We start from the raw sequence: 27,391 nt of genomic DNA, 5'->3' as shown, positions 1-27,391 counted from the left end.
GTTAGATTGAGTAGTGTCAGTCTGATCTAGAACAGAGGGTTAGACTGAGCCGTGTCACTCTGATCTAGAACATAGTGTTAGACTGAACAGTGTTGCTCTGTTATAGAACGGTAGGTTAGACTCAGCACTATTACTCTGATCTAGATCAGGGGGTTAGACTGAGCAGTGTCACTATGATCTAGAACAAAGGGTTAGACTGAGCCCTGTTGCTCTGATCTAGAACAGTGGGTTAGATTGCAGTGTCACTATGATCTGGAACAAAGCCTTAGACTGAGCAGTGTTGCTCTGATCTGCAAGTGTGTGTTAGACTGAGCAGTATCACTCCGACCAAGAAGTGTGGGTTAGACTCAGCACTGTTGCCCTGATCTAGAACGGGGTTAGACTGAGCAGTGTCACCATAATCTTGAACAGAGTTAGACTCTACTGTGTCACTCTGATCTAGAACAAGTGGGTTAGACTGAGCAATGATGCTCTGAACTAGAACAGTGGGTTAGACTCAGCAGTGTCATTCCAGCCAAGAACAGTGGGTTAGACTGAGCAGTGTTGCTCAGATCTAGAACCGAGGGTTAGACTGGGCAGTGTCGCTCGGGTCTGCCCTGAGCGCCGTCGCTCGGGTCTGCCCTGAGCGCCGTCGCTCGGGTCTGCCCTGAGCGCCGTCGCTCGGGTCTGCCCTGAGCGCCGTCGCTCGGGTCTGCCCTGAGCGCCGTCGCTCGGGTCTGCCCTGAGCGCCGTCGCTCGGGTCTGCCCTGAGCGCCGTCGCTCGGGTCTGCCCTGAGCGCCGTCGCTCGGGTCTGCCCTGAGCGCCGTCGCTCGGGTCTGCCCTGAGCGCCGTCGCTCGGGTCTGCCCTGAGCGCCGTCGCTCGGGTCTGCCCTGAGCGCCGTCGCTCGGTTCTGCCCTGAGCGCCGTCGCTCGGGTCTGCCCTGAGCGCCGTCGCTCGGGTCTGCAACAGTGGGTTCGACAGCAGCGTCACCATGATCTAGAACAAAGCCTTAAACTGAGCAGTATCACTCCGACCAAGGACAGTGAGTTAGAATAAGCAGCGTTCTGTCAGGACGGGCTTCATTTGAACCAGTCTGGGATCAGTGTCTTGGTGAATCAAATAACTAGAGCTGTAGATAGGGCTTTAAACTGAATAGTGGGGGGGAGGGATACGCTGAGTGGAAATTTAAAAAGTCAAAGAAAAATGAGAATGCAAAAATGCAGGGTAGTGGTAATGATAACCAGAGTGTGACAGGAAGTGACGGAGCATATACACGAGTGCATCAGAAAGAGGGGCCAGAGTAGGCAAAAATGGTAAAAATTAAAAGCTCTATATCTGAACTCACGCAGCATTCGTAACAAGATAGATGAGCTGACAGCACAAATAGAAATAAATGGGTATGATCTGATAGCCATTGCAGAGAGGGTGGTTGCAAGGTGACCAAGGCTGGGAACTGAATATTCAGGGGTATTTGCCATTTTGTAAGGATAGGCAGAAAGGAAAAGGAGGTGATGTGGCTCTGTTAATGAGGGATGAGATCAGTGCAGTAATGAGAAGTGATATTGGCCTAGAAGATCAAGATGTAGTATCAGTTTGGATGGAGATAAGTAATAATGGTAAGAAGTCATTGGTGGGAGTGAGCTACAGGCCCCAAACAGTAGCCACACAGTAGGACAGAGTATAAATCGAGAAATAATAGAGGCTTGTAAGAAAGTTATGGCTATAATCATGGGAGATTTTAATTGGACAAAGCAATTGGCAAAGGTGTAAACTTGAGGAAAAGTTCTTAGTGTATACGGGATGGTTTCTTGGAACAATATGTTGTGGAACCAACCAGGGAGAGGACTATTTTAGAGCTGGTAATGTGTAACGAGGCTGGATTAATTAATGATCTCGAAGTGAAGGATTCTCTTGGGAAGAGTGATCATAGCATGATAGAATTTCAAATTCAGTTTGAGGGTGAGAAAGCTAGGTCTCAAACTAGTGTCCTGAACTTAAACAAAGGTAAATACAAAGGTATGAAGGCAGACTTGGTTAAAGTGGACTGCAAAATTATATTACAGGGTAAGACTGTAGAAAAGCAGTGGCAACCATTTAAGGAGATATTTCTTAACTCCCAGCAAAGATATATTCCAGTGAGAGAGAGAGAGAGAGACTGTAAGAGAAGGATGAGCCATCCGTGGCTAACTAAGGAAGTAAAGGATGGTATCAAATTGAAAACAAAAACATACAATATTGCGAAGAATAGTGAAAGGCCAGAGGATTGGGCAATTTTCAAAAACAAGCAAAGGACGACTAAAAAAAGAGAGAGAAGCTAGCTTATGAGGAGTAAGCTAGCAAGAAATATAAAAACAGATAGCAAGAGCTTCTACAGATATATAAAAAGGAAGACAGTAGCTATAGTAAATGTTGGTCCCCTGAAGGATGAGTCTGGGGAATTAATAATGGGAAACAGCAAAATGGCGGAGACTTTGGAAAAAAATATTTTGTATCGGTCTTCACGGCAGAAGACACTAAAAGCATCCCAATAATGGATAATCAAGGGGCTATTGGGGGGGGGGGTGGAAATTTAAAACAATCACTATCACTAGAGAGAATGTACTCGACAAACTAATGGGACTAAAGGTGGACAAGTCCCCTGGACCCGATGGCCTGCATCCTAGAGTCTTAAAAGAGGTGGCTGCAGAGATAGTGGATGCAGTGGTTGTAATCTACCAACATTCCCTGGATTCTGGAGAGATCCCAGTGGACTGGAAAACCGCAAATGTAGCACCCTAGAGGGAGACAGAAAGCAGGCAACTATTGACCAGTTAGCCTAACATCTGTCATTGGGAAAATGCTGGAGTCCATCATTAAGAAAGTGGTAGCAGGACATTTAGAAAATCAAAATATCGTCAAGCAGAAACAGCATGGTTTTATGAAAGGGAAATCAAGTTTGACAAATTTGCTGGAGTTCTTTAAGGATGTAACGAGCAGGGTGGATAAAGGGGAACCAGTAGATGTGTATTTGGATTTCCAGAAGGCATTTGATAAAGTGCCACATAAAAGGTTACTGCATAAGATAAGAGCTCACGGGCTGGGGGTAATATATTAGCATGGACAGAGGTTTGGCTAACGAACAGTGTGTCAGGATAAATGGGTCATTTTCAGGTTGACAAACTAGTGGATGCCGCAGGGATCGGTGCTGGGGCCTCAACTATTTACAATCTATATTAATGACTTGGCTGAAGAGACTAGTGTAATGTAGCCAAATTTGCTGCTGATACAAAGATAGGTGGGCAAGCAAACTGTGTGGAGGATGCGAAGAATCTCCAAAGGAATATAGATCGGCTGTGAGTGGGCAAAAATCTGGCAGGTGGAGTATAATTTGGGAAAATGCGAGGTTATCCACTTTGGTAGGAAAAATAAAAAAGCAAATTATTATTTAAGTGGGGAGATTACAAAATGCTGAGGTACAAATGGATCTGGGGGTCCTTGTACATGAGTCACAAAAAGTTAGCACGCAGGTACAGCAAGTAATTAGGAAGGCAAATGGAATGTTGACCTTTATTGCAAAGGGGCTGGAATATTAAAGTAGGGAAGTCCTGTTACAACTGTACAGGGCATTGGTGAGACCACACCTGGAGTACTGCGTACAGTTTTGGTCTCCTTATTTAAGGAAGGATATACTTGCATTGGAGGCAGTTCAGAGAAGGTTCACGAGGTTGATTCTGGAGATGAAGGGGTTGTCTTATGAAGAAAGGTTGGGCCTATTCTCATTGGAGTTTAGAAGAATGAGAGGGGATCTTATTGAAACATAGAAGATTCTGAAGGGGCTTGACAGGGTAGATGCAGAGAGGATGTTTCCCCTCGTGGGAGAATCTGGAACTAGGGGGCATAATTTCAGAATAAGGGGGCACCCTTTTTAAATCGGAAATGAGGAGGAATTTCTTCTCAGAGGGCTGTGAATCTTTGGAATTCTCTTCCCCAGAGAGCTGCGGAGGCTGGGTCATTGAATATATTTAAGGTGGAGATAGACAGATTTTTGAAAGGTAAGGGAGTCGAGGGTTATGGGGAGCGGGCAGGGAAGTGGAGTTGAGGCCAAGATCAGATCAGCCATGATCTTATTGAAAGGCGGAGCAGGCTCGAGGGGCCAAATGACCTCCTACGTTTTATGTTATGTTCTTGTGTTACTGTGATCTAGAACAGAGCGTTAGACTGGGCAGTGTTCCTCTGACCAGGAACAGTGGATTAGACTTAGCACTGTTGCTCTGATCTAGAACAGGGGGTTAGACTGAGCAGTGCCACTCAGATCGAGAACAGTGGGTTAGACTGCGGACTGCTACTCTGATCTATATTCAGCAGTGTTACTCTGATCTAGAAGCGTGTGTTAGACAGCAGTATCACTCTGATCTGGAACAGAAAGTTAGACTCTGCTGTGTCACTCTGATCTAGAACAGTGGGTTAGACTTGGCAGTGTCAGTCTGATCCAAAACAGTGGCTTGGATCATGCAGTGTCCCCGATCTGGAACAGGTTAGATGGCAGAGTCACTACGATCTAAAACAAAGCCTTAGACTGAGCAATGTCACCCTTATCTGGAACAGTGGGTTAGACTGAGCAGTATCATTCTTATCTAGAACAGGGGATTAGACTGAGCAAGGTTGCTCTGATCTAGAACAGTGGGTTAGACTGCCGTGTCACTCTGATCTAGAACAGTGTGTTAGACTGAGTAGTGCTACTCTGATCTAGAACAGCGCACTAGACTGAGCAGTGTCACCCTGATCTGGACGAGAGAGTTAGGCTGAGCCACGTCACTCTGATCTCGAACAAAGGATCAGACTGAACACTGTCGCTCTGATGTAGAACAGTGGGTTAGACTGCAGTGTCACTATGGTCTAGAACAAAGCTTTACACTGAGCAATGTCACTCTGGTCTAGAACAGTGGGTTAGAATTGGTAATGGCTCACTGATCTAGAACAAGTGTCTCACTGATCTAGAACAGTGTGTTAAACTGTGCCATGTCACTCTGATCTAGAACAGCGGGTTAGACTGAGCAGTGGCACTCTGATCTAGAACTGAGGGTTGGACTGAGCACTGTCAGCCTGATCTAGAACAGCGAGTTAGACTGAGCAGTGTTGCTCTGATCTAGGCTCCTGGGGAATTAATCTTCAATCGTGTAACTTACTGCCCTTTAAAATTAATAGGAAGTTATCCATATTCACAGCCACCCCCTCGACCTCGCCATCTCACGGCCTTGCTACTCCCATCGTGTGGATCACAGATAAGGCAATCTCTGATCACATCCTTGTATCATTTTCCACACACATCTCCCTTCCCCCTCCTAACCCGATGTCTTTCTGTCCCCTCCCCTGGAAAAAATGTTCCCACTCTCTCAAGTCACTTACTACTGCACTTTCCAATTCCCAACTATCTAGCCTTTGGCCGTCCATTCACCATGACAGTTCTGCAGCTACTGATTTGCTAAATCACACCCTCTACTCCACCTTTGATGCCCTTGTCACCATTAAAACCATTACTCTCTCTCATCCTAGTCATTCCCCCTAGTGGACCCCCTCACCTCCGCTCCCTTAAGTCCAAGGGATGCAGTTTTGAACTTCTATGGTGGGCAACTGGTTTAAACGTCTATGGCAGACAACTGGTTTAACCATCCATTGCTAGACCAGTTAAAGCACTATCGGGTCCTGCTCTCCATTGCTAAAACTGTTGACTATTCCAGAATCATCCTGGAATGCAAAGCTAACACCCGGCTTCAAGGAAACCAAGGAAATCATTGTGGAAGGAAGTCTAAAGGCGGAATTCACACCCCCATCCACATCCATGGGGCTGTGGTGGAAAGGGTGGACAGCTTTAAGTTCCTCGGAGTCCACATCACGGAAGACCTCTCCTGGTCCCTCAATACCTCTTTGGTGAAGAAGGCCCAGCAGCGTCTATATTTCCTAAGGAGGCTGAAGGGATGTAACCTGTCACCCCTGATCCTCTCTAACTTCTACCGCTGCACTATAGAGAGCATCCTGACGAACTGTATCACAGTATGGTATGGCAGCTGTAGCTCCTATGACCGGAAAGCCCTGCAGCGGGTAGTCAAAACTGCCCAATGCATTACCGGCACCCGGCTACCGACCATAGAGCACATATACCAGAAACGCTGTTTACGGAGGTCACGGTCCATCATCAAAGACCCTACCCACCCCAGCCACAGTCTGTTCGCCCTCCTGCCATCTGGGAGACGCTACAGATGCATTCGCACCCGAACGACCAGATTTAGGAACAGCTTCTTTCCCAGGGCTGTCATCCTACTGAACTCTACAAATAAACTCTAAAGCCTGCACATCTGCCAATGCACTTTATTATGTTTATGTTAATATATTACAAGCCAAATGAATGTTGAATGTTTAAGTGTCTTAATCTAAATGTACACTCTCGGGAGCCGCAAGCCTTCATTTTGTTGTACTGCACTGTGCACTAACAATGACAATAAAGTTGATTATGATAAAGTTGATTATGATTCACCCACAAGCCGTCTTCTTAAACCACACTCACGTCCAACAGCAAGTGCGAGGAGCTCATGGACTTTGTTGTCACAAAGATTGAGACCATCAGTTCAGCCGCCTCTGCTGCTTCCCTCCCTTCAGCACGGTGGCATAGTGGTTAGCACTGTTGCCTCACAGCGCCAGGGACCTGGGTTCAAATCCGGCCTCGGGTGACTGTGTGGAGTTTGCACATTCTCCCCGTGTTTGCGTGGGTTTCCTCCGGGTGCTCCGGTTTCCTCCCACAGCCCAAAGATGTGCGGGATAGGTTGATTGGCCATGATAAAAATTGGCCCTTAGTGTTAGGGGGGATTAAATATGTGGGGTTACGGGGATAGGGCTTGGGTGGGATGGCTGTCGGTGTAGGGACCGGGTGCTAGGGTTTGGATGATCAGCCATGATCTCGTTGAATGGCGGAGCAGGCTCGAAGGGCCGAATGGCCTACTCCTGCTCCTATCTTCTATGTTTCTAACCCGCCGGGCCAAACTTCACCAAATGTTCCCCACTGCCCTATCCCTGAACTCTTGATTCTATCTATTTCCTGCCGTGCTCTCTCTGAGCTCATCTTGTCCATGAGACTTGCCTCCTGGTCCCACCAAACTGCTGACCACCCAACTTCCCTTCCTGGCTTACTTGTTACCTGATATTAATGGTTCCCTCGCCTCAGTTACTGTTCCTCTCCCCTTCAAATATTACGTCACCACTCTTCTCAACAAAAAAAAACACCCTTGACCCCACCGTCCTTGCAAACTACCGCCCCATCTCCAACCTCCATTTTCTCTCCAAAGTCCTTGAACGTGTTGTTGTCTTCCAAATCCATGCCCACCTTTCCCGCAAATCCATGTTTGATTCCCTCCAATCCGGTTTCCGCCCTCGCCACAGCACTGAAAAGGCCTTTTTCAAAGTCACAATTGATATCCTATGTGACGGGGACTGTGGTAAACTATCACTCCTCACCCTTCTCGACCTATCTGCCGCCTTCAACACAGTTGACCACACTATCCTCCTCCAACGCCTCTCCGCCGACGTCCAGGTGGGTGAATCATAGAATCACAGAAATTTACAGCACGGAAGGAGGCCATTCCGGCCCATCGTCCGCACCGGCCACCAAAGAGCTATCAAGCCTAATTCCACTTTCCAGCTCTTGGTCCATAGCCCTGTACATTACGGCACTTCAAGTGCACATCCAAGCACTTTTTAAATGTGGTGAGGGTTTCAGCCTCTACCACTCTTTCAGGCAGTGAGTTCCAGACCCCCACCACCCTCTGGGTGAACAAATTTCCTCTCAAATCCCCTCTGAACCTACCAATTACTTTAAACCTATGCCCTGTGGTTGTTGACCCCTCTGCTAAGGGAAATAGGTCCTTCCTATCCACACTTTCCTCATGGTTAAAACTCTCCAGTCCAGGTAACATCCTTGTAAATCTCCTCTGTACCCTCTCTGCAATCACATCTTTCCTGTAATGTGGTGACCAGAACTGCACGCAGAACTCTAGCTGTGGCCTAACTAGTGTTTTATACAGTTCAAGCATAACCTCCCTGCTCTTGTATTCTATGCCTTGGCTAATAATGGGGAACAAGCAAATGGCAGAGCAATTAAAAAAAACCTTTGATTCTGTCTTCACAAGAGGGCACAAATAACTTCCCAGAAATGCTAGGGAACCAAGGGTCTAGTGAGAAGGAGGAATAGTATTATTAAAAAAGTAGTCCTGGAGAAATTAATGGGACTGAAAACCGATAAATCCCCATGGCCTGATAATCTGCATCCCAGAGTACTAAAAGAGGTAGCCATGGAAATAATGGATTGGTTGTCGTCATCCAAAATTCTATAGATTAAGGAACAGTTCCTGCAGATTAGAGGGTGGGAAATGTAAGCCCACTATTTAAAAAAGGAGGGAGAGAGAAAACGGGGAACTACAGACTGGTTAGCCGAACATTAGTAGTAGGGAAAATGCAAGCGTCTATTATAAAGGATGTGATAACAGGACACTTAGAAAATATCAACAGGATTAGACAAAGTCAACGTGGATTTATGAGAGGGAAATCATGTTTGACAAACCTACTGGAGTTTTTTGAGGATGTAACTGGTAGAATGGATGAGGTGTATTTGGATTTTCAGAAGGCCTTCGATAAAGTCCCACATAAGAGGTTAGTTTGCAAAATTAAAGCACTTGGGATTGGAGGTAATATACAGTACTGGCATGGATTGAAAATAGGTTAACAGACAGGAAACAGAGTGTAGGAATAAATGGGCCTTTTTCGGGGTGGCAGGCGGTGACTAGTGTGGTACCGCAGGGATCAGTGCTTGGGCCCCAGCTATTCACAAGATTTATCAATGATTTGGATGAGGGAACCAAATATAATATTCCCAAGTTTGCTGATGACATTAAGCTAGGTGGGGTTGTGAGTTGAGGAAGATACAAAGGCTTCAAGGCAATTTAGACAAGTTGAGTGAGTGGGCAAATACATGGCAGATGCAGTATAATGTGGATAACTGTGAAGTTATCCACTTCGGTAGGAAAAACAAAGGCAGAGTATTATTTAAATGGTGATAGATTGGGAAATGTTGATGTACAAAGGGACCTGGGTGTCCTTGTACACCAGTCACTGAAAGCAAACCTGCAGATCCAGGAAGCAGTTAGGAAGACAAATGGTATGTTGGCCTTCATTGCAAGAGGATTTGAGTACAGGAGGAAGGATGTCTTGCTACAGTTATACAGGGCTTTGGCGAGACCACACCTGGAGTACTGTGTGCAGTTTTGGTCTCCTTACCCAAGAAAGGATATACTTGCCATAGAGGGAGTGCAGCAAAGGTTCACCAGACTGATTCCTGGGATGGCAGGACTGTCGCATGAGGAGAGATTGGGTCGACTAGGCCTGTATTCACTAGAGTTTAAAAGAATGAGAGGGGATCTCATTCAAATGTATAAAATTCTGACAGGGCTAGACAGACTGGATGCAGGGAGGATGTTTCTCCTGGCTTGGGGGGTCTAGAATGAGGGGTCACAGTCTCGGGATACGGGGTAGGACATTTAGGACTGATGAGGAGAAATTTCTTCACTCGGTGGTGAACCTGTGGAATTGTCTACCACAGAAGGCTGTGGAGGCCAAGTCACTGAATATATTTAAGAAGGAGATAGATAGATTTTTAGACACACAAGGCATCAAGGGGTATGGGGAAAGAGCGGGAATATGGTATTGAGATAGAGGATCAGCCATGATCATATTGAATGGTGGAGCAGGCTCAAAGGGCCGAATGGCCTACTCCTGCTCCTATTTTTCTATGTTTCTATAAAAGCAAGTATTCCGTATGCCGCCTTAACCACCTTATCTACTTGGCCTGCTACCTTCAGGGATCTGTGGACCGGCACTCCAAGGTCCCTTTGTTGCTCTACACTTCTCAGTGTACAGGAAACTGGTTTATCCGGAGGTTAACTGTCCGGAATGCTCGAGCCACCGGCAAAAATCAGGAGCCGTTTCGTTAGTTTTTTTCTTCTTTTTGTTGCTTTTTTTTCTCCACCAGTCAGGCTCTGCAAGGTCTCTCTGAAGCTGTTGCTAAGCTACAGAGACGCTTGCAAGGTACGGCTGACTGTTTGTTTAGAAGCTGTTGCTAAGCAACAGGGTTTGTTGCCAGATACGGAGCTCAAAATCTCCGTATGTTTCAACATTAGCGCTGATTTGTCCGGCAGTTTTGATGGGACGGCAACAGCTCGGTTCCGTCGGTGCCGGATAGCACAAAGTTTCCTGTACTACCATTTAATTGTGTATTCCCTTGCCTTGTTAGCCCTGCCCAAATGCATTACCTCACACTTCTCCGGATTGAATTCCATTTTCCACTGTTCTGACCAGTTCATTGATATCTTCCTGCAGTCTACAGCTTTCTTCTTTATTATCAGCCACACAACCAATTTTAGTATCATCTGCAAACTTCTTAATCATACTGCCTATATTCAAGTCAAGATGGTTGATGTATACCACAAAAAGCAAGGGACCTTGTACTGAGCCCTGCGGAACCCCACTGGAAACAGCCTTCCAGTCACAAAAACACCCATCAACCATTACCCTTCGCTTCCTGTCTCCGTGCCAATTTTGGAACCAACTTGCCACTTTGCCCTGGATCCCATGGGCTTTCACTTTGGTGACCAGTCTGCCATGTGGGACCTTATCAAAAGCCTTGCTGAAGTCCATATACAGTACGTCAAACGCACTACCCTCATCGACCCTCCTTGTTACCTCCTCAAAATTCAAGCAAGTTAGTCAGACTGACCTTTCCTTAACAAATCCATGCTGACTGTCCTTGATTAATCCGTGTCTTTCTAAATGAAGATTTATCCTGTCCCTCAGAACTTTTTCCAATAATTTCCCCACCACCGAGGTTAGGCTGACTGGCCTGTAATTACTCGGTCTATCCGTTTATCCCTTTTTAAACAAAGGTACAACGTTAGCAGTCCTTCAGCACCTTACCTGTAGCCAGAGACAATTGGAAAATGATGGTCGGAACCTCTGCTATTTCCTCTTTTGCGTCTCTTAACAGCCTTGGATACATTTCATCCAGGCCTGGAGATTTATCCACTTTCAAAGCTGCTAAGCCCCTTAATACTTCTTCTCTCACTGTTTATTTCATCTAATATTTCATACTCCTCCTCCCTGATTGCAATGTCTGCATCACCCCTCTCTTTTGTGAAAACGGACGCAAAGTATTCATTAAGAACCATACCCATGTCTTCCGCCGCCACACACACATTACCTTTATGGTCTCTAATAGGCTCTGCTCTTTCATTAGTTATCTGCTTGCTCTTAATGCATTTATAAAACATGTTTGGGTTTGCCTTGATTTTACTTGCCAAAATGTTTTCATGCTTGCTCTCTCTTTGCTTTCCTAATTTCCTTTTTAATTGCACTCCTGCACTTTCTATACTCCTCGAGTTTCTGCAGTATCGAGCCCTCGGGATCTGTCATAAGCCTCTTTTTTTCTTTCTTTATCCTACCCTGGATGTCCCTTGCCATCCAGGGGGCTCTAGATTTTTTAGTCCCACCCTTTTTCTTTAAGGGAACATAACTTGCTCTGAACCCTCGGGATCTCCTGCTCGAATGCCTCCCACTGCTCTGACACTGATTTACCTTCAAGTAGCTGTTTCCAGTCCACTTTGGCTAAATCCCATCTCAGCTTAGCAAAATTGGCTTTTCCCCAATTGAGAACTTTTATTCCTGGTCTATCTTTGTCCTTTTCTATAACTACCCTAAATCTAATTGAATTATGATCACTACCACCAATATACTCCCCCACTGATACCCCTTCCACCTGCCCAGTTTCATTCCCTGAAACTAAGTCCAGAACCGCCCCCTCCCTTGCTGGGCTTGTTGCATACTGGCTAAAAAAGTTCTCCTGAATGCATTTTAGGAATTCCGCACCCTCTATACCTTTCACACTAATTTTAACCCAGTTTATATTAGGGTAGTTGAAATCCCCTTCTATTACTGCCCTATAGTTTTTGCACTTCTCAGAAATTTGCCTACATATTTGCTCTTCTATCTCCCTCTGACTGTTTGGGGGTCAAGAGTGCACTCCCAGCAGTGTGATCACCCCTTTTTTGTTCTTCAATTCAACCCATATGGCCTCCTTTGATGATCCTTCGAACATATCATCCCTCCTCACAGCTGGAATTATTTATTTAATAAATACTGTGACACCCCCTCTTTTTTTTTTTTTTTTACCCCTCTCTCTATCTTGTCTGAAAACCCTGTAACCAGGAATGTTGAGCTGCCATACCTGCCTTCTTTCAGCCATGTCTCAGTAATAGCCATAATATCATACTCCCAAGTGTCTATCTGTACTCTCAGCTCATCTGCCTTATTCCCTATACACCTTGCATTGAAGTATATACCATTAGCACTGCCAAACTCCCTTGTTGTCTATTTTCTAGCCCTTGCTTCCTCTGTCTTCCAAATTCACTTTCTACTTTTCTGCTTTCTAATTTAAGCTTTGCTTCTCTCCCTTCTGAATCTATTCTCAGGTTCCCATCCCCCTGCCCAGCTAGTTTACCCCCCCCCCCCCCCCCCCCCAAACAAGGATATTGGTCCTGGCTCTGTTGAGCTGCAACAGGTCCCGCCTCCCCCAGAAACGGTCCCAATGCCTCAGGAATCTAAAGTCCTCCCACCTGCACCATCTCTCCAGCCACGCATTCATCTGCTCTATCCTCCTATTTCTGTACTGAGGGTGGGACTGCACTCGCTTGGTTCTATTATCTATCGAATCATAGCCAGAGAATTGCCTGCAATGGCGTCTCTTCCCACTCCTGCACTGCTACCTCTGGTGTCCCCCAAGGATCTATCCTTGGCCCCCTTCTATTTCACATCTACATGCTGCTCCTCGGCGACATCATCGGAAAACACAACATTAAGTTCCATGTGTACGCTGATGACACTCGGCTCTACCTCACCGCCACCTCTCTGGACCCCTCTACTGTCTCTGATTTGTCAACTGCTTGTCCAACATCCAGTACTGGATGAGCAGGAATTTCCTCCAACTAATTATTGGGAAGACTGAAGCCATTGTCTTCGGTCCCTACCACAAACTCAGTACCCTGGCCACCGACTCCATCCCACTCCCTGGCAACTGCCTGAAGCTGAGCCAGACCGCTCGCAACCTTGGTGTTGTATTTGACCCAAGATGAGCTTCTGACCACATACCCGCTTCGTCACCAAGACTGCCTACTTCCACCTTCGTAACATAGTCATAGTGTCATAACGGCACAGAAGGAGGCCATTTGGCCCATCGAGTCCATGCCGGCCCTCTGTAGAGCAATCCAGTCAGTCCCATTCCCCCGCTCTATCCCCGTAACCCTGCAAGTTTATTTCCCTCAAGTGGCTAGTGGGAGCAGCCTTTCCCCGTCTAGCCTATCCAAACCCGTCCTTATCGTGTACACCTTTATCAAATCAACCTCCTTTGCTCCAATGAAAACAAATCCAGCTTCTCCAACCTGTCCTTGTAGCTAAGATCCCCCATCCCCGGAACCATTCTGGTAAATCTCCTCTGCACCCTCTCAAGGGCCTTCACATCCTTCCTAAAGTGTGGTGACCAGAACTGGATGCAGTTGTGGCCTAACCAGCGCTTCATAACGATTCAGCAAAACTTCTCTACTTTTGTACTCAATCGCCCGACTCCGCCTCTGCCTCGGCTCATCTGCTGCTGAAACCCTCATCCATGCCTTTGTCACCTCTGGACTTGACCATTCCAATGCTCTCCTGGCTCGCTTTCCATCTTCCACCCTACATAAACCCTGCTGCCGTATTTTAACTCTCACCAAGTCCCGTTCACCCATCGCCCTTGTGCTTGCTGACCTACACTGGATCCCAGTCCGACAATTATAAAAAAAAAAATAAAAAAAAATAAAAAAATCCTCATCCTTGTTTTGAACCCCCTCCATGGCCCTCGCTATCTCTGTAACCTCCTCCAGACCTCAACCCTCCGAGATTTTTGCGCTCCTCTAATTCTGGCCTTTTGCACTTCCCCGATTTTAAATCGCTCCACCATTGGTGGCCATGCCTCCATCTGCCGAGGCTCAAAGCTCTGGAATTCCTTCCCTAAGCCTCTCTACCTCCTCCTTTCAAGATGTTCCTTTAAAACCTGCCTCTCTGACCAAGCTTTTGGTCGTCTGTCCTGATTCTCTCCTTCTGTGACTCAGTGTCAAAATTTTTATTGATTACGCTCCTGTGAAGCAACTTGGGACATTTTGCTACATTGAAGGCACTATATAAATATATACAGGAAACTCTTTGGTATCCGGCACCGACAGGACTGGGATGGTGCCGGTTGATTATAAATTCCGGGTGACAGAGAGGGTTATCTATAGAGGCTATTTTTAACAAACAAAAATAAAAAAAATCAAGAAATGTGCAGTATACAGTAATTGGACTTCCGACAGCACCAAGAAGCCGAGTAGTGGCAGTTTGGAGAACTACCCCCACTGACTAACTCGGCCACCGCGGGGGACTTGGACTCGGCAACATTTCCGGTTATTGAGGTGGTGTTTTTGGAGTATGAATTTTGCCAGTTAATATAGAATTCCAGATATTTAGGTGCCGTTTAAACGAGAGTTTCCTGTAAGTTGTCATGTCACTCTGACCTAGAACAGGATCTAATCACAAAAACAAGTATGAAAAGAAACTCGCAAGGGATATCAAAATCACGCAAAAATGTTTTACAATTATATTAAAAAAGAGGGTGGTCAAGAGCAATGTTGGCCCCTTGAAAACTGATAACGGAGATATTGTCAATGTTAAGGAAATGGCGGACATGGTGAATAATTACTTTGAGTCTGTATTTACAGTAGAGGAATAGGTCAGCATGCCAGTAATCCCAAGGAAACTAATATTGAAACAGGGACTCACCAAAATTAATGTAAGGAAGAAAATAATGGCACTAAAGAGTGACAAATCCCCAGGACCAGATGGTTTCCACCGCAGGGTTTTAAAGAAAGTAGGTGAGCACATTGTAGATGCCCTAACTCTAATCTTCCAAAATTCCCTCGATTTGGGAACCATTCCTTTAGATTGGAAAATTGCACATGTCACTCCACTATTTAAGAAATGAGAGGGAAACCAGGGAATTATAGATCAGTTAGCCTAACATCAGTTGTCACAAATTTACTAGTGTGTATAATTAAGGATCGGGTGACTGAACACCTTGAACATTTTCAGCTGATCAGAGAGAGCCAGCATGGATTTGTGAAAGGTAGGTCATGCCTGACAAACCTGATTGAATTTTTTTGAAGAGGTGACTAAAGTAGTGGACAGGGGAAATGTCTGGATGTTCTTAATATGGACTTCCAGAAGGCATTTGATAAAGTCCCACATAAGAGACTGTTAACTAAAGTTGAAGGCCATGGAATTGAAGGCAAATTATTGACCTGGTTAGGAAATTGGCTGAGCGGCAGGAGACGGGGAGTAGGGATAATGGGTAGGTACTCTAATTGGCAGGATGTGACTAGTGGTGTCCCGCTGGGATCTGTGTTGGGACCTCAACTATTTGCTGTATTTATTAACGACTTAGATGTTGGGATACAAAGCCACATATCCAAATTTGCTGATGACATAAAGATAAGCGGCATTGCAGGCAGTGTAGACGGAAGCATAAAATTACAGAGATATTGGTAGATTAAGCAAATGGACAAAACTGTGGCAAATGGATTTCAATGTAGGCAGATGTGAGGTCATTCACTTTGGACCTAAAAAGGATAGAACAGGCTACTTTCTTTAAAAAAAAAAAAAAAAAAAAATGTTTATTCGTCCATGAGATGTAGGCTTCGCTGGCAAGACCAGCATTTATTGCCCGTCCCTAATTGCCCTCGAGAAAGTGGTGGTGAGCTACCTTCTTGACAGCTGCGGTCCATATATACTTGTTGGCGGTTTGGTGCAACTGAATGGGTTGCTTGGCCATTTCAGAGGGCAGTTAAGAGTCAAACGCATTGATGTGAGTCTGGAGTCGCTCATAGGCCAGACCACGTAAGGACGGAAGATTTCCTTCCCTGAAGGACATTAGTGAATCAGATGGATTTTTATGACAATCCAGTAGTTTCATCGCGCTTTTTGAACTTCCAGATTTTTTATTTAGAGTTATACAGCACAGAAAGAGGCCCTTCGGCCCATCGTGTCCACGCCAGCCATCAAGCCCTGTCTATTCTAATCCTATTTTCCAGCACTTGGTCCGTAGCCTTGTATGCTATGGTGTTTCAAGTGCCCATCTAAATGCTTCTTGAATGTTAAGGGTTCCTGCCTCTACCACCCTTTCAGGCAGCGAGTTCCAGATTCCAACCACCCTCTGGGTGAAAAGGTTTTCCCTCAAATCCCCTCTTAAACCTCCTGCCCCTTACCTTGAAACTATGCCCCCTGGTTATTGACCCCTCTACTAAGGGGAAACGTTCCTTTTTATCTATCCTATCCAAGCCCCTCATAATTTTGTACACCTCAATCAGGTCCCCCCTCAGCCCTCTCTGCTCTGAGGAAAACAACCCCAGCCTATCCAGTCTCTCTTCATAGCTGAAGCGCTCCAGCCCAGTTAACATCCTGGTGAATCTCCTCTGCACCCTTTCCAATGCAGTCACATCCTTCCTATAGTGTGGCGACCGGAACTGCACACAGTATTCCAGCTGTGGCCTAACTAGTGTTTTGTACAGCTCCATCATAACTCCATGCTCTTATATTCTATGCCTCAGCTAATGAAGGCAAGTATCCCATATGCCTTTTTAACCACCTTATCTACCTCTCATGCTGCCTTCAGGGATCTATGTACATGCACACCAAGGTCCCTCTGTCGTTCCTAGGGTCCTACCATTCATTGTGTATTCCCTTGCCTTGTTAATCCTCCCAAAATGCATCACCTCACACTTTTCCAGGTTAAATTCCATTTGCCATTGTTTTGCCCATCTAACCAACCCGTCTATATCGTCCTGTAGCCTGAGGCTTCCCTCCTCGCTATTTACCACTCCACCAATTTTCATGTCATCTGCGAACTTACTGATCATACCTCCTACATTCATATCTAAATCATTAATGTACACTACAAGCAGCAAAGGACCCAGCACCGATCCCTGTGGTACACCACTGGACACAGGCTTCCAGTCACAAAATCAACCTTCGACCATCACCCTCTGCCTCCTGCCACTAAGCCAATTTTGGATCCAATGTGCCAAATTGCCCTGGATCCCATGAGCTCTTACCTTCTTGTCCAGTCTCCCATGTGGGACCTTGTCAAAAGCCTTACTGAAGTCCATGGAGACAACATCAACTGCACTACCCTCATCCACACACCTAGTCATCCCCTCTCAAAATTCAATCAAATTGGTCAGACATGATCTCCCCCTGACAAAGCCATGCTGACTATCTTTGATTAATCCTTGCCACTCCAAGTAGAGACTAATTCTGCCCCTCGGAATTTTTTTCAATAATTTCCCTACCACTGATGTTGGGCTCACTGGCCTGTAGTTCCCTGGTTTATCCCTACTACCCTTCTTGTATAATGGTACTATGTTAGCTGTCCTCCAGTCCTCTGGCACCTCCCCTGTGGCCAGAGAGGTTTTGAAAATTTGTGTCCGAGCCCCTGCGATCTCCTCCCTTGCCTCAAGCAGCAGCCTGGGATACATCTCGTCTGGGCCTGGGGATTTATCCACTTTTAAGCCCGCTAAAACTGCTAGTACCTCCTCCCTCTCGATGCTAATTTGTTCAAGTATATCACAATCCCCCTGCCTGAATTCTATGCCTACATCGTCCTTCTCCATAGTGAACACAGATGCAAAATATTCATTTAAAACCTCACCGACATCTTCCAGCTCTACACACAGTTTGCCACTTTGGTCCCTGATGGGACCTACTCCTTCCCTGGTTATCCTCTTGCCCTTAATATACTTATAGAACACCTTGGGTTTTCCTTTATTTTGCCCACCAGAGTTTTTTCATGCCCCCTCTTCGCTCTCCTAATTTCTTTACATACCCTGCTGCACTTTCTATACTCCTAGGGCTTCCACTGTTTTTAGTCCTTTGCATCTGCCAAAAGCCTCCCTTTTTTTCCTAATCCATTCTTGTATATCCCTTGACATCCAGGGTTCCCTGGACTTGTTGGTCCCACCCTTGACCTTTAGGGGAACATGTTGGCATTGTACTCTATTTCCTTTCTGAATGACTCCCACTGCTCTAATGTGGATTTTCCTGCAAGTAGCTGATCCCAGTCCACTTTGGCCAGATACTGCCTTATCATATTTAAATCTGCCTTCCCCCAATTTAGAACCTTTATTTCCGGTCCATCTTTGTCCTTTTCCATGACTACCTTAAATCTCACCGAATTATGGCCACTGTCACCAAAATGCTCTCCTACTAACACTTTACCACTTGCCTGGCTACATTCTCTAGAATTAGGTCCAATACCGCCCCCTCTCTTGTAGGAATTTCCACATGCTGGCTCAAAAAGCTCTCCTGGATGCACTTTACGAATTCCGCACCCTCTAAGCCTTTCACACTCTGACTATCCCAGTTAATATTGGGGAAGTTGAAATCCCCTACTATTATTTCTACACTTTTCTGAGATTTGCCTATATATCTATTCCTCTATCTCCCCCTGACTGTTTGGGGGCCTACAGTACACTCCCAGCAAAGTGCTTGCCCCTTTTTTGTTTTTAAGTTCTAACCATATGGTCTCATTAGAGGAACCTGCTAAGATGATATCCCTCCTTACAGCAGTAATTGACTCCTTGATTAATATTGCGACAACCCCATCTCTTTTACACCCCCCCCCCCCTCTGTCTCGCCTGAAGATTCTATACCCCGGAATATTGAGCTGCCAGCCCTGCCCCTCCCTCCCTCAACCATGTCTCTGTGATAGCAACAATATCATACTCCCTTTGTTCATCAACACCTTCAATTCACCTGCCTTACTCGCAAGACTCCTTGCATTAAAATAAATGCCATCCAGCCTTGCCATACTGCCTTGTGCCGTTACATATTTGCTCTGCCTTCCAGACTGACTTGTTTTTTCTCTATATTTGGCTGTGCATCACCCCCTACTATAGCTCCACTTCGTATCCCATCCCCCTGCCAAGTTAGTTTAAACCCACCCCCCCCGGCCCCCCAACAGCACTAGCAAACTTCCCCGCAAGGATGTTGGTCCCGTTCCGATTCAGGTGCAACTCGTCCGACTTGTACAGGTCCCACCTTCCCCAGAAACAGACCTAGTGATCCAGGAAACTAAAGCCCTCCCTCCTGCACCAACTCTTTAGCCATGCATTCTGCTCTATCCTCCTATTTCTATATTCACTAGCACGTGGCACCTGGACTAATCCATCGATTACAACCTTTGAGGTCCTGCTTCTTGATCTGCTGCCTAGCTCCCTAAATTCTTGTTGCAGGACCTCATCCCTCTTTCTACCTATGTCGTTGGTACCAATGTGAACCACGACCTCTGACTGTTCACCCTCCCCCTTCAGAATGCCCTGCAGCCGTTCAGTGACATCCTTCACCCTGGCACCAGGGAGGCAACATACCAACCTGGAGTCACGACTGCGGCTGCAGAAACGCCTGTCTGCACCCCTCACTATTGAGTCTCCTACCACTATTGCCCTTCCACTCTTACTCCTCCCCCCTTGTGCAGCTGAGCCACCCACAGTGCCGTGAACTTGGCTCTGGCTGCACTCCCCAGAGGAACCGTTACTTCCACCGTTTTCCAACACAGAAAAACGGTTGTTGAGTGAGATGCACTCTGGGGCTTTCCTGACTATCTGACTGGTGGTCTCCCATTCCCCCTCTGACTGCACTTTCTTAAGTTGTGGGGTGACCACGTTTAAAAACGTGCTATGCACGTAACTCTCAGCCTCACGGATACATCGCAGTGCCTCCAGCTGACGCGCGAGCTCCGAAAACCGGATCTCAAGTTGGCCAAACCGTTGGCACTTACTGCACATGTGGTCATCCTGACTGTAAGAAGCGTCTAGGAATTCCCACATGCTGCAGGCCGTGCAATGCACGGGACTGAGGTCCCCTGCCATACTTTTAATTAAAAAACTCTCACCTCAAATTTATTCTCTCGGATTCTCGCTCTCCCGAACTACCTTAACTATGAACTACCTTAAAAGAAATAAACTTAAAATTGAAGAAAAAAAAAGCACTCCCCCACTACTCACCAATCAGCTTCTTCCCCTCCGCCAGCGTCACTTTCTGTACTGTGACGTCACTCTCGAATTCTGCCGCTGCTCGGATCTCATTTAATGGCGGAGCAGGCTCGAGGGGCTGAATGGCCTCCTCCTGCTCGTATGTTCCTTGTGCAATGGTGAGTTGGGGTTGCACTCGCCTCTCCTTGTGTGACGATGGTGAGTTGGTTGCTGTAGTTTACTCGTGTGACGATGGTGAGTTGGTTACACTAATCTCGTCCCTCGCGATGGTGACGGTGACTGTGATTCTCTTCCAGCACCACATGAGATACCAGCACATGCTGAAGAAGAAGTATGTCTGCCCGCACCCATCCTGCGGGCGCCTCTTCCGACTTCAGAAACAGCTGCTACGGCACACAAAGCACCACTCAGGTACCCGCCAGCGATCGGAGGGGTTTGTGGGGGGATGTGGGATTCAAGGGGTGGCTGAGGCTTGCGATCAGTGTTGAGGCCCTGTACTGGGGTCTGCATTCAGACCCTGTTTTGAGGCTGGGATCTGCATTCATAATCTGGCGGGGCGTTCGGACGCTGTGTCGGGGGTGGGGGTGGGGTGGTGGGCGTCATTCAGACGCCATGTCTGGGGGCGTTCGGATGTTGTGTCGAGGGGGGGCTCTGCTTTCAGTCCCTAGGTTTTCGCTCTCGCTCTGTCACTCTTTCTCTCCCCGATTTGTTTTCTTCCCCCTACCTCTCTTCCCCACTCCACCCCCCTCATTTTAGACAGCTCATCTGCTGGAAACAGCCTACTTCTATCTACCCTGTCCCATTCCTTCATCATAATTATAAATAGCAATTGTGTGTCTACCTGTCTCTCTTTCAGTGCCTTTGTCACTGCCTTGCTCTCTCCTTGTCTCTCTCTCTCTCTCTCTCTCTCTCCCCCCCTCCCCGTGTCTTTAACTCTCTCCCCCTCTCTCTCTGCCTGTCTCTGTCTCCCTCTCTGTCTCTCTCGGCCTGTGTGTTTCTGTGTGTCTGCCCCTCTCTTGCGCGCGCTCTGTCTGTTACTCTCGCCACCGCTAATCACTCTCTTGCTGCCCCACAGATCAGCGGGATTATATCTGTGAATACTGCGCCCGTGCCTTTAAGAGCTCGCACAATTTGGCCGTTCACAGGATGATTCACACTGGAGAGAAGCCTCTACAGTAAGTATCTGAGACAGTTACACGTTCAGTGTCCTGAGGTGGGCACAGAACAGCTTTAAACGGGCTTTCCTCCCTCCCCCTGTTCCCTCCCACCCTCTTCCTTTCCTCTCCTGCCTCCATTCCCTCCCTCCCTCCCTCCTTCATTCCTTCACTGAACCTCCCTCTCTCTTCGTACCTGACCCCCTCGCTCCCTGTGCAGGGGTGTACCTGACCCCCCTCGCTCCCTGTGCAGGGGTGTACCTGACCCCCCTCGCTCCCTGTGCAGGGGTGTACCTGACCCCCTCGCTCCCTGTGCAGGGGTGTACCTGACCCCCTCGCTCCCTGTGCAGGGGTGTACCTGACCCCCTCGCTCCCTGTGCAGGGGTGTACCTGACCCCCTCGCTCCTGTCTCCCTGTACAGGGTTGTAGGATTTGGATCACAGATCACACACACATTACCCAAAGGGTCTTAGGAGTTGTAAAGCTTTTTATTAGAGAGCTACAGTTTAAGCATAGTCAGATACTACTGCATGCGATTGAAATAGATACAGTAGACATACAACCCGTGACAGATGAGGGCGATCTACGGCCCTGGAATGGAACGAAATGACTGGACGGACGGTGAGGCAGTACGGTGGTCCCGGATTGGGTGGATTCCTGCAGTCTGCGGCAGCGGTCACTCCCATTGGGTCGTCCCTCGAGCTGTTGGAGGTGTTAGGCCGTCAGCCAGCATTGATCCACCTCAGAGGCTAAAATTGACCAAGGTGTTGGGCCGTAGCCACCTCAGGGAAGCCTCCGCCCCTCACTGCATGTTTTCCCCCCTCGGTCGCCTGTTTTTATACCTTATTTTGATGGGCTGGTGGATACCTGGTATCAATCATTTTTACCCATTCCATTGTCCAATTATAAGGGAGAGGGTACCTCTTACAGCCCCCTCCCAGCCTCATGAGGTCTTTTCCCCCCTCATCTCTGTTCTAAAGGTCTTATTGCCCTCTCGTAGGCAGCTTGTTTTTCCTACAGCTCCTTGCTGCATCCCGTATCAGGACGAGCTATGCCCACTCGAAGGCCTGTTTTTGTGTTCTGACCTCGTAATTCAGCTCTCTGTTTTCGGACATGACTGGAATCCTTCTGTGTCATCAAGTTAGACAAACTGCTGATCTAGGGAACCTGTAACGGGCTATTATTTCTTTCAATCCACGATTTCTTACATCTCCCCACCTTGAGAAGGAAATATCTTTCTTGACTTCCCACAATCGGCTCTTGACGAATCTAGCTAGTTCTTCTTGCTCTCGCAACTTGGGCGTTAGTTAGTAGGGAGACACAAAAATGAAATTTCCCCCTTCCTTACAGTCCATTCCTTTTGAGGTGGAGGAGCAACCTCTGACCCCATACTCAAATTCATTTCACTGTTCCGGTGTTCCAATTCTGCCCCACCTGGAGTCTCCTTTGTTTCTTCTATCTTTCCTGATCTTACCCCGCCTCTACGTTGCTTCGGATCTTCTCTTTCGGTGTGCTCAATTAATTTGTTAGCGCTGGTTAGTCATAGGCATGAGTACACAATTGGCGTATGCATCAAAGTCTTACTACATAGGGTATGCATATATCAAACACACCATCATTGCAAGTTGGAGAGCTGCCAGAGCGTGTGAAATAATACGAACCTAAGGGTGTGTTGATGTATTAAGCCCAATATCCCACCAGTGTGAATTGTCCCCATAGCTGTCAATTTCAATATCTATTCTCGAGTTGTCTTGCTCCAAAACATAAATATGTTTTAGGGGAGGAGTTCAGTCACAGCACGAGCTCACCGAAACCCTCAGACAACAGGGAACTGTATTACCCAAATTGTGCCACATAATTGTGAAGCTGAAACTTAAGTATCTCATTTACTGTCCGTTTCACTTGAGCATAGGTTTTGATATTGAGTGAAACGTGTTGGTTGATGTGACAGGTCCTGTTAGACCCGTAAAGCATGGTAGTTGCGGTAGTAGTGACACAGGAGGCACCACCAAAATCACCTCGTACTGGATTCGTACTGGTTTTCCCCTCGCTCTGTTACTTACAAAATGCAATTATTACAGTCACAGTTATAATGCAGTCTTACAATCACTTCAAGCGACATTACAGTTTAACATCTAATCAACAAGTCATGGACTTAAAAGATTCTCCTGATCTCTCTTTTACTCGTATCCATCTTGTGGATCATTCTTGCTAAACATGATTTCTCCTTGGCCCTCAATTGTCCCAAACCAAATTCCATGTAACTCTCCACTTCAACTTCAATTTCAATCCCTCTAACAGGTACCAGTGTGTTTAACTCTATTCTGATTGGTTCATTAATTAGATAGTTTCTCGATGGAGTATGTGTCGATGCTTTAAAAGTTGTCTCGCTCTCCTGAGCCACATTAACCATTTCATGTCTTGCTGCCGTGAAGTAACTGAGCATATCTGAGACCTGTTCTTCAGTGCAGATTCACGATGTATTTGCGGATGGTAATTGCTTCATGCGTAACAAATAACATTTGCAGACTCATATCGGGGTATCAGTATCGTGCCACACGTGCCTTTCTCGGGCCTTCAGGTGATCCTACCAAAAGATTGTCTGGAGATCTTTGCTCATCTCCCTCTGCATGGTCCTGAAGTCTTGGGTAGTGGCCAGACTATCAATGCAGTTTTCATAAAAGGAACAAAGGCAGGGGACGCATGTCTCCAAGAGAAAGCTATCAATTTACTATTCGTAACTACACTTTCCTGACTCACTAGAATGAAAATTCCCATTAATACCAGATTCTATTTCATTCATGAGCATCTGGAGGAACTTTACTGTCCAATACAATATTAAAGATAGAATACATAGATCAAAGTTCTTTGGTGAACCAATAAAAAAAACAGATGCCAGCGGAAAGGGTTAACTCCTTTGCAGGCTTATAAGGCAGGTACACCCCTGCAGGTTTATAATGCTCTCTTTTCTCTCCCCCCCCCCCCCGGCCACGTGCTCACTCTCTCTTCCCCCCTCCCCCGCCTCCTCCTCCCCCTCTCCTCCTCCCCACCCTCTCCCCTTCCTGTAAAGGTGTGTACCTGACCCCCTCTCTGTCGCTCGCTCGCTCTCTCTCTCTCTCTCTCCCTCCCTCCCTCCCTCCCTCCCCCTCTCTCTCTCTCTCTCTCTCTCTCTCTCTTTTCTCCCCACTCTCTCTCTCCCCCCCCCCCCCTCTCTCTCGTCCCCCCCCCCCCGTACAGGTGTGTACCTGACCCCCCCTCTCCGTCTCTCTCTCTCTCTCTCTCTCTCTCTCTCTCTCTACCGTTGTGTACTTGACCCTCTCTCTCCGTCTCTCTCTCTGTACAGTTGTGTACCTGACCCCCCCCTCTCTGTCTGTGTGTGTGTGTCTCTCTCTCTCTCTCTCTCTCTCTCTCCAGGTGTGTACCTGACCCTCTCTGTCTCTCTCCAGGTGTGAGATCTGCGGCTTCACCTGCCGACAGAAGGCCTCGCTGAACTGGCACATGAAGAAGCACGACGCGGATGCCAACTACCAGTTTTCCTGCAACGTGTGTGGAAAGAAGTTCGAGAAGAAGGACAGCGTGGTGGCCCACAAGAGCAAGAGCCACCCGGAGCTGGTGATCGTCGAGGCCCTGGTGGAGAGTGCCGAGATCGTGCAGTCCTAGAGCCTTCACACCGCACCCTGCAAAAGACTCGTGCCGTTCAAAGCCTCCCCACCCTGCCCCTCCCCCCTCAGTGTCTGAGAGAGGAGATGGGGGAGGGTGTGGGGGGCGGGGGGGAAACAGAGAGAGAGACTCTCCTCATTTCAACTCAACGTAAACGGAAGTGGATTGGAAGAGGGGCACCTTCAATTGAACCTGGACACCCTCCCCCCTCCCGCTAACCGTCGCTCGGACCCCCTTCCCCCGTTCCCCACCCCACGCCCTAGAGGGAGGGTCTCCAGCCAAGGCCTGGAGTTACGTGAGAGACCCCCACAAACTGTGAATCGGCCTGTGTCATTCTCCTGGGCAGGGCACTGCGGTGGGGCGATGGAGTTTGTCACTGTATACACAAGGCAGCTGATCGACTGCTTGAGGCATCGGCAGAGAGATGCTAGAGCATGTAGGGGTTTGTTTGTGTGTGTATGTGTTTTCTGTTCGTGCGGATGGAGGTGGTCTGCTACGATCTGAACTGAGGGAGCGAGATTCAGGGGTGGTTTCTGTCCTGGGGCATTCTGCCAGGGTTAGAGAGAGGGGAAATCAGCCAGAGTTCCTGCTCCGGATCACTGTCCAGTGATCCCTGGGCTAGAGAAAGGCGAATCGGCCAGGGTTCCTGCTCCTGATCATTATCCAGTGACTCCTTGGATAGCAAGAGGTGAATCAGCCAGGGTTCCTGCTCCTGATCACTGTCCAGTGACTCCTTGGATAGCAAGAGGAGATATCAGCCAGGGTTCTTGCTCCTGTTCACTGTCCAGTAACCCCTGGGTTAGAGAGTGGGGGAATCAGCCAAGGTTCTGGCTCTTGATCACTGTCCATTGGGTTGGAGAGCGAGAGAGTAAATCAGTCAGGGTTTTTATGGGAGGAGGAGCTGGGATTCAATGGGTGGTGGGGGAGCTGGGATTGAGTTGGGAATGGGCGAGCTGAGATTCCACAGAATGGAGTATCTGGGTTTCCACAGGGGAGGATGTTGGATTCCATGGGAAGGGAGAAGAGAGCTGCGATTCCACGGGATTGAGTGTCTGGAATTCCACGGGGCAGGTTGCTGGGATTCCACGGGACGCAGTATTTGGGTTTCCATGGGATGGAGTATCTGGAATTCCATGGATTGGGGGAGCTGGGATTCCACAGGATGAGGGAAGATGGGATTCCCCGGGAGGTGGGGGAGCTGAGATTCCAGGCGGCCCCCCAGCAAAAAGACACTAAGGGGCTGGTGTTGGGGGGCAGCTCCTGCACAATGTGGGAAAGGGACCCCTCAAGTAGAAGCATTTCATCCAACTGTTGTGCCCCTGTAGGACCTGTGGGAAATGCCTGGAATCCAACTGCCCCCAGAGGCTGGATTGACTCGGGAGCTCGCTGTGTGAGGGGATTAAGGCACAGAACCATTCGACATCACTTTCAGCCCTCCTGGGAGGAGTCTGTGACAGAAGGTGGTGACGCTGCCCTGCGACGATAGACTGCAAGCGCTTGCACGAGTGTGTCTTGTGTGAGCGTGTGCACGGGGCGTGGGTGTTTGTGTTTGTGTGTGTGCGCGCGCACGCATGAGTGAAGGTGTCCGTGACTTGGTCCACCTGGCTGAGCCTGTACACGAGTGGGTGTGAATGTGTGCACGGGGGTGCGGAGTGTGCAAAGGTGTGTCTGAGCGTGTGTATGAATGTGCACCCAAGGGTGAGCGTGTGTATGAATGCGCACAAGGGTGAGCGTGTAGGTGCGTGCTTGTGTGTACCTGTTCCTGAGAGTCGTGCTGAGCTGGATCGGGGGTCTCTCTGCTTCTGATGGTGTAAATACCTGTAGTTAAGCGGGTCTGTAGTCAGACCCTGTCAGAAGGAGTGGATTGCTGTAGTCAGATTTATACTGAGCTGGAAATCACACGGGGGTTTTTGTTACAGTTTCAAGTTACTGGATTGCATAGAAGAAACCATTAGAGTCCACTGTGAGCACTGTTTAGTAGAAAGAAACCTGTATAATTAACTATTAAAACAGAGCAATAAACACACTATTTTCTTCCATTGTGTTGTCTTTTTACAGGTTCCTCTGCATTTGTGTGTCTCTGTGCCTGTACACTCTGCATTTTTCTGTGTTCCCCGTGTGCCTGCCTGTACTCTCTGCGTTTTTCTGTTCCCCATATCTGTGCCTGTACTCTGCGTTTTTCTGTGTTCCCCGTGTGCCTGCTTGTACTCTCCGCATGTCTGTATTCCCCGTGTCTGCTTGTACTCTCTGCAATGTCTGTTCCCTGTGTCTGCCCCCGTACTCTCTCCAATACATGTCTGCCTGTACTCACTGCGTGTGTCTCTGTTCTGTGTATCTGCCTGTATTCTCCATGTCGGTTCCCCCTGTCTGCCTCTAATCTGTGTCTGTTCCCCGTGTCTGCCTGTACTCTGCA

General features: G+C 47.6%; 1 protein-coding gene across 5 annotated transcripts in view; it reads left to right on the top strand.

Moving 5' to 3' along the window:
• Positions 1 to 27,017, top strand: part of zfp91 (ZFP91 zinc finger protein, atypical E3 ubiquitin ligase) — a 116,578-nt gene extending 89,561 nt beyond the window's left edge. For 2 of the 5 annotated variants that reach the window (XM_085975927.1, XM_085975931.1), the window contains 3 exons: positions 20,461 to 20,575; positions 21,240 to 21,339; positions 24,765 to 27,017. In XM_085975927.1, coding sequence (XP_085832053.1) covers positions 20,461 to 20,575; positions 21,240 to 21,339; positions 24,765 to 24,978 — 429 coding nt within the window. In that variant the 3' untranslated portion in view covers positions 24,979 to 27,017. Of the gene's footprint in view, positions 1 to 5,698; positions 6,002 to 20,460; positions 20,576 to 21,239; positions 21,340 to 24,764 lie in introns of those variants that run through there. The other 3 variants (XM_085975928.1, XM_085975930.1, XM_085975929.1) reach the window with 3 other exon arrangements.
• Positions 27,018 to 27,391: the final 374 nt, after the last annotated feature.

The sequence above is a fragment of the Somniosus microcephalus genome, unplaced genomic scaffold (genome assembly GCF_052327205.1).
Source record: "Somniosus microcephalus isolate GS21.2 unplaced genomic scaffold, FLI_Smic_1.0 unresolved_chr2, whole genome shotgun sequence".
In the NCBI taxonomy this organism is placed as follows: domain Eukaryota; kingdom Metazoa; phylum Chordata; class Chondrichthyes; order Squaliformes; family Somniosidae; genus Somniosus; species Somniosus microcephalus.
This window is presented reverse-complemented; position numbering and strand designations above follow the sequence as displayed.